Consider the following 7625-nt stretch of genomic DNA (forward strand, 5'->3'; position numbering starts at 1 on the left):
TCATCTTTGCCATTCCCTCTTCAGCCACTGCCTGTTTTCTACAGAATTTCACTATCAGTGAACAAAGAAGCTGAGTTACCTGTGTCCTCTTATCTGCCTTACAAAACTGAATTCCCATTATGTGAGTCCTAAATTCAGGACCTTATCTTCAGACTCTCTTCCTGTTCAAACTTGTAATTCCTCTTATTCACTCTGCAGAGGTTAGTACCCTTTTTGAGCAAATGGCAATACTAGTTTAATTAGTCCTTGTTCAATGTTCATGTAAGTACAATTGTAAGTTGTATAACTTACAATTGTAAGATATATAAGTACAATATATAAGTACAATTCCCATGTTCCCTCTCACATTTTAAAGGAGTTCTTCCCAAATATTCCTGAAGTCACATCATAGCTTTCTCAAAAATCTCATTAAAAATCATTGATATTATACCCATGAAATAAACCTGACCCTAGCTAGACTGCTAATGTGCTGTGACTGCTGCTTATCATGCTGATTAGCACAGTGTAAACAGTCCTTTTCACTCTCTCAACAGACCCCCTGTGCTCTGTCAGGGCTGTCACAGTCTTTGAATAGCACTGGCACATGGAATACACTACCAATAAAATATTACTACAAAGATTATTTAATCTCTTTTCTTCATGCCAATATTATATGTCTGTCTTACATCAAAAAAAACCATCAAATGACCCTCACAGCACCACCCTAACAATATAAAGTTTCTCCCCTCTGTCTTTTAAACTGGAGATGTTCACTAAAACCCAAGAGGGTTGCTTATGCAACCATCTGCTTCTTTTACTTACTTCCCAAATAACATCTGTCCCCTGTGTTTCCAGCAACTGGTTGCTGTCTCAGAGGCCTGGTTTTCATATGGAGTCTAGTACACACAGTCAATATATCACACCAGTTACAGAACTATACCTCAGTCTCAACAAGCAGCACTGAAGATCATGGCTAACAGAAGTTTATCACTAACGAGTAAACTAGAGAGCAAGAGAACATCTACATAGTAATTGAAGCATAGAAGCAAGGCAACAAAAACTTCTTAGAAACTTGTGCTTCTGAAACTTCTTAGAAATATAGTCTTCATCCTCTCTCTTTTTTGGTTTACTCAAAAAAAAATGTGGATGTTTGTTCTCCAACATGGCTGTAACACATCTTAATTATTGTTAAATAGATTTAATCACTTGCTGCAAAAGGTCCAAGTCATCTCTGTACCTTGAAGAAAGTAAGCTGCTGAAACTAAATATGTTATAACCTCTTATTCTCTGTAATAGCCCAGAGGGGGAGCAGCAACTGCCAAATTAAAAGCTGTATCATGTTACTGTCTCCACAACCAGCTTCCAAGACCTGTAAAATGCTATACACTAATTAGCCGGCGTACATGAAACATTGATTTTACGGTTTTTTAGCATTCCAGTAACAACACTTCTCACAGCAAAATGGGTAAAAAGAAAAAAGAGCAGTGATGTTAATATGAAACTGATGTCAGATTTATAAATTACATAAACTTACCATACTTGTCTCGCAAGCCAACTGTACATCTGAAGACTCCACCAAAGGCCACGTCTTCACCAAATACAACTGAAAATAATAACAGTAGGGGAGGCTAACATTACTCCAACACATCTTACTTTCAAAGGCTTTTATATGGGACACTAACAAAAGTAACTCCTAACACTTCATTTCACTTCAAGATTTATCTAGATCTAAGAATTTCTCATGCACAGCCTGACTATAACAAATGAAGAACCAAGGTTAATAAGGAATCAGAACACAGCTGTCTCTAAACAGAATTCATGAAAATTATTCTGTAAGGCTTTCATTAGCTATGTACTTTTTTGAAATATCCTATAGTAACACAATATCTGAAACTAAATGAGTAAAATTCCAAAAAGCAATTACACTCAGCCACAAATGAGTCATTGAAATTAAGCCCTCTGCTCCAACCGGTAACCATTTTCATTCTTCATCCACAGACTTCAATAAATATAATGTTTTGAAAACCATCAAATTGAAGTTTTTTTCAAAATATCAATCCAATATGAAATGTCAAGCCTTCTCCAAACATACTTGCCAGACCCCTGAAGAGTGACTTCAAAGGAACTCCTCTACAGAAAAGATGACTAATTAATAACTAGCACAGTTCTCAGTATTTAACAGTACTATTCTTGTAGTTAATAAAGTTTTATTACTAAAAGCATTTGCCTTTAAAACTTAGCTTCATATCAACTAATCTATTTGTGGGAGTTTTTTTCCTTGAATTTAGGGGATGGTTATGTCTAATTTTCTTAAAACAGTTTTGCTATCTGCTTCACAGAAACAACTATTGCCCATTTAAAATTCTTAAGCATGTAAAATGTGCAGCAATATCACCAATAGCTGTCTGCATGAACCAGGGTCAGCTCTGATCATTCCACAATTCTTCAATATTCTCCATATTCTAAAGGACCCAAAATAATAAGTTAACCTTCTTGCCTTTCAAATACTATTCTTAATTAAATAAAATAAATTTCTGATTGGAATCACTAAAAGGGATTAGCATACTTGTGCTAATCACATCAGTGACACCACTTAAAGAAAATAAATTCTATAAAGACGTAAAATGAACACACTCATGGTGTGTATGATTGCACTATGTCCCTAAATCACTTCTCTAATTTTTAACAATAATTTGGGTGGGGTTTCATGTACTTAAAATCTTGCAAGTCCTTTCCGTTACCATATGGCTCCTTACTTTTGAGCCAGCTGGCATCTACAAAAAATATTCCCATTTAATGCTGGTATCCACAAACTCAAATGGATTTACTCATTCAGTTCAGCCACTGAAATGTATTTTCTAGGAGACATTCTAATTCTCATCAACACAAGTATGAGGATTTCCACACTTAAACAGCAATTGCTCAATTCCCATACAACTGAAAACATATGAAGGACATGTTTTCCATTGTGAAAAGTCCTAATTAGTTCAGTAAGTGTGGTGATTCTGAGAACTCACATCTGGACTGGAGAACTCCAACATGGTCTTGCAAAGGGCTTTACAAAGACTAAGCCCTGCAAAGCTGAGGAGCAAGACTGGAACCTTAGAGCAACTGGTTCTCTAAAGGCTCAAGATTATATATGAGTCTAGGCTCCTGATGGACTTCACTCTACTTGCTTTTATACAGCTGATTCCACAGAAATGGTAATAAAATCTGTTCTTGGCCCTAATTTACCCTCAGTTGTCTAAATTTAATCTAATTGAGGAGCATATAGAACAGCTGAGATTGAGAGGGAATTTATACAGGCATAGTACTGCACACCACAGGGGATTTGTCCCAACAGATTAGACAATTGGTCAGAATTTAGGCTGAGCAGTGATTCAAGCAGTGACAAAAAGGGCTACTAACAAACTAAAAAGAAAACTCAAAATTACACAACATGATGCAGCCTTAGCAGCTTGTCCTCATGGCATGAAGCATCTCTTTCATATATCTGGCCATCATCATGCCTTTGTTGGGACAACAGAAGCAAAAGACCTCCTGTTATATATAAGAATTAAAAGTGGAGTAAATAGTTTTGTGCAATAGTTTACAATAAGGCTTTTAAATCCTGCTATAACGAAGTAGCATCTTCCAAATCATGGGTTATCCAGACCACAAAAGCCTAGCAAATCTTACACTGCTTATGGACAACAATGAACAGAAAACAGTAAAGCTATAAATCAATTTTGGAGGGCAGGGAAGAAAGCAAAATGTACAGAGCGAGGAATATGTGGGCTCTTTAAAAATACCAGTTTTAGGGAACAGAAAGTTTAAGAAATGTAAAGTAATGTTTACATTTTTAAAACTCTGACTAGTGGGACTCAAGCTGCCCTCAAAGACAGTTATCATCAGTAATACTTTAAACATAGTAAATAATGTATCTTCTGTCCTCACTTTCAAGTGAAATATACAGAGCTAATACAGAAGATACAATTGCATTTTAGACCATATAATCCATTAGTAATCTGTTAATGCAACACATTTTTAAGATGTGAGATCAAAGTGTACTAATAACTTATTAAAAAACTTCACAGGCCATGAGAAATACAATATTATACATAGACAGGCAAACGAAAGCACAATTTATATAAAGCAAAATACACTAACAAGTATAAGTTACCTGCAGTTGGATCTTTGGCTAAAGCATTGTCCAAGGCACTTGTAATGGATTGGAAGAGATTCATCTTCTGAGTTTGCCCTGTGTGAAAGTGATCATTCCACAGTTTAATTTGGTTCAAAACACAAAGTACATTAGAAAACACTGGTGCAAACATGTCCGAAAACTTAACCATCAAAAACAAGATCCCTGTTAGGAATACCCAAGATTCATTTGTTGAATAAAATTAAATTATGGGATAGATAGGATTGAGCAGGGTATACTTGGCCTTCCAAGGACTGTAATTCCACTTCCAATTCTTTTTTCAAAAAACTATGCTCTTGCCTGGAGCAGATGCAGCTTTGCAAAGCTCAAGCACTGGGAAGAATGTCTTCCTTCTCAAAGGAAGAAACCAAGGTATTATTGTTTTGAGGACTGGGATAACCCCCTTACTAAAATTCACTGAAGCTTACTTTATCATTCTTTAATCACATTTCTTTAAGCTCCAGCCTTTCCCATTTACAGACATCTATTATTATCAGAAATTTTCTAGACCACTGGCCTGCTCTCTGCACTGCAGTTAGTAAGTGTCTGAAGCTTCAAATCAACACTTCAAAGAAAGAAACTTGGTACTGAAGTAAAGCAAGCTGTTTAATTCAAACCAAGGCTACCAGAATGCCCTTCTTCATTCCAGCACTTTTGGGAAAAACAAGGAGACCTGAAAGCAAAGATGGAACCAAAACAGTAGCCTAGTCCTCACTACTGTGACCAATTCAGACTCTCCAAGCAAATAAAATAATTCTTAAAAGAAACCAAGTAAGTAAGAAATTGCTTGGCTGACATTTCATAGATCTTTAACTGGCAAAACCTCTGAAGTCATAACTAGAAGCCACAGTCCAGGAGAATTCTACCTACCAACACACACATTGTGTAAAATTAAAGAGATAAATAAGATTATTAGATGAAGATCCCACACAAACTAACAGGAGTTAGAATTCAGAAAGGTGAAGTACATTCTTTTCCCAGTAGTTATAGTACCTCTCAACAAACATTCAGCTCCCCTTTCTTCTAAATCTTTAATTAATGTTAGTATTTTTTGCTAGACTCATGTCATGCCACACTTGAGTAGCTGCATATTTGCAGTCCTACACATTCCTGTGCTTGGTAACTTCACTTATACTTTAGGTGGCCCTTTAAGGAGAGGAAAACGTGGAAAGGAAAATGTGGAAAAGAAAATGTTACGGGAACTCTTAAAGTTATACAAAAGCCCTAAGAAAATTTACAAATTCAAGAGAAGAAAAGCTCAGGAATGGCAGCTGCTTCTCTCTTTCCCTAGTTGTCCACATTAGTACTTAGGTGATCTTTCCTACAAGAAACCATCCTTCAGTATTTGATATAAATGGCTATTACTTAAGCTACTGTCAGAAACTCCTCACCATGACAGCTCTACCCTGCTTCTCTTGCTTATAACACAGGCCTTTGTATAAGGCCCACAGAGGAATGGGGGAACAAACTGTGCCTTTTAGATTTGAGCTGTGAAGTTGAAAAAGCAATAGCTCAACAATATCAGGATCAGCATTGCCATAATTTTATTTCACTTCCACTGCTTTTCACAGAATTTCAAAGTGTATTTTGACTCACAGGGAATTAGACTTCTACTAATTAATGGCAATAACTGGCACACCACTCCAGAGCTTCTTTGCATGATCTCAAGCAGGGACCTGCCATACACAAGCTTCACCACGTGGCACTTTGGTCGCCTGTACATCTTTGTCACTAATAGAAACTCTGTTTCTGTTGGTCATGATCAAGATGCAACACCAAGGTACCCAACCAAGTAACAAGTTTTCTACAGGACAGTGAGGTTCATGTGACAGAAACAGCTGTTCTGCAGCTGGCAGACTTCTTCCAGGAAAACTCAGCACTAGCCATTTCCAGGGATGCATCTCAGAAATAAAAGTCAAACGCTATGCACTGCTCATTCCCAAGTAATCTGTGTTTACTCTCAACCATGTGACCACGAGGATGACCTCGAACCTTTTGGCAGACAGCAGTCTTTATTCACCATAGGTTTATTATCGCACTCATGACCTAAGCATGCAATACAAAAACCAGGATAGATGTCAACTCGCTAAGTTACTGCTAGAAGCTTTTGGTCTAGAAGAGGGGCCGAGGATGGCCTTGCAGGTCTGAGCACACGATGGGCCCATCTAGGGCAGCTCCGGCTCTGACAGCCCGAACCATTTCGCCACCCCACTGTCGAGGGGGCCTGCCGGCCCCGCCAGCGGCCTACGGGCCCTTCCCACCCACAGCCCAGGATTTCTGGGACGACCCGCGGCTGGAAGTGCCGAGGACACAGCGGGGTCACGCGGCCGTGCGGATGCCCCCGCCGCCCGGGGCCCGACTGGCAGCGCCCCACGGGGCCCTGGGCGGATTCCGCCTCCCTCCCTCCCGTCCCGGACGGGGTTGTTGGCGGCCTCCGCCAAGAAGGCGGGGGTGACAGGACGGACCCGGCGGCAGAGCGAGGTTGAGGCCGGCCTGCGGGGTGGACCCCGGCCAGCCGCGCTCTCACCGTACTCGCTGGGCGCCGGGTCCGGCTGGAAAGAGAAGTGCGCGGCGGTCCGGCGGGGCGCGCCCGGCAGCGGGGCCAGGCGGCCCCAGAGCCCGGCGGGGAGCGCCGCGCGCAGCGCCCGCCCCGCCGCCGCCGCCGCCATCGCCGCGATGCCGGGCCCTCCGCCGGCAGCGCGTTCTAAAGAGGCGGGGTCCCGGGCCGGCCTCCCATTGGCCAGCGCCGCCGGGGCACGGACCAATCAGCGGCGGCTCCGCGGTGGGTGGAGGTGTGGGAGGGAGGGAGGGTGGTTTGCTGCGGGCCCGCGGGGGGCGCGGCCTGGGGGGCCGAGGGCGCGAGAACGAGCATGGGCACGCGCGCGGCGCGCGGCAGCCGTGAGGGCGGGAGCGCGCTGCTCCCGTGTGCCCTCACAGTTACAGGGACAGGGACAGCTCCAAGGCACGGCCACAGCCATGAGCACAGGCACAGCCATGGCCGCAGTCATAGGCTCCGCCCCGGGAGGCCTCGCCTCGCTGCTGTCACAGTCGCAGCTGAAACCAAAGGCTTCACCTCTCCCCTTAAACTCTTCTCTTTTCTTCCGCTGTAGGAGTTGTCGTGTCACCACTCCAGAATCGACGAATCGTAGACTGGTTTGGGTTGGGAGGGACTTTAGGGATGACCTGGTTCCAACAAACCTGCCAGCACCAGGGACGCCTTTCACTAGGCAAGGTTGCTCAGATCCCATCCAGCCTGGCCTTGAAGACTCCCAGGGATGGGGCACCCATAGCTTCTCACTGTTCCAGTGCTTCACCATTCTTGCAGTAGAGAATTATTTACCTAATATCCATTCTAAACCTATACTCTTACAGTTTGAATCCATTCACCCTTGTTCTGTCACTACATGTCCTTTTAAAACTCTCCATCTTTCTTCTAGGCTCCTTTCACAAATATCTGAAATCC

The 7625-nt window shown here is 42.2% G+C and overlaps 1 protein-coding gene across 1 annotated transcript in view; it reads right to left on the reverse strand.

Annotated features, from left to right (window-relative positions):
* BCKDHB (branched chain keto acid dehydrogenase E1 subunit beta) overlaps window positions 1-6802 on the reverse strand; it is a 111214-nt gene extending 104412 nt beyond the window's left edge. Inside the window, exons 1-3 of the mRNA XM_036380876.2 lie at window positions 6690-6802; window positions 4142-4219; window positions 1514-1582 (exon numbers count right to left, since the gene is read on the reverse strand). Of these exons, the coding sequence (XP_036236769.1) occupies window positions 1514-1582; window positions 4142-4205 (133 nt within the window). The 5' untranslated portion in view covers window positions 4206-4219; window positions 6690-6802. The remainder of the gene's footprint in view (window positions 1-1513; window positions 1583-4141; window positions 4220-6689) is intronic.
* Window positions 6803-7625: the final 823 nt, after the last annotated feature.

This window comes from Molothrus ater, chromosome 3 (genome assembly GCF_012460135.2).
Source record: "Molothrus ater isolate BHLD 08-10-18 breed brown headed cowbird chromosome 3, BPBGC_Mater_1.1, whole genome shotgun sequence".
Taxonomy (NCBI): domain Eukaryota; kingdom Metazoa; phylum Chordata; class Aves; order Passeriformes; family Icteridae; genus Molothrus; species Molothrus ater.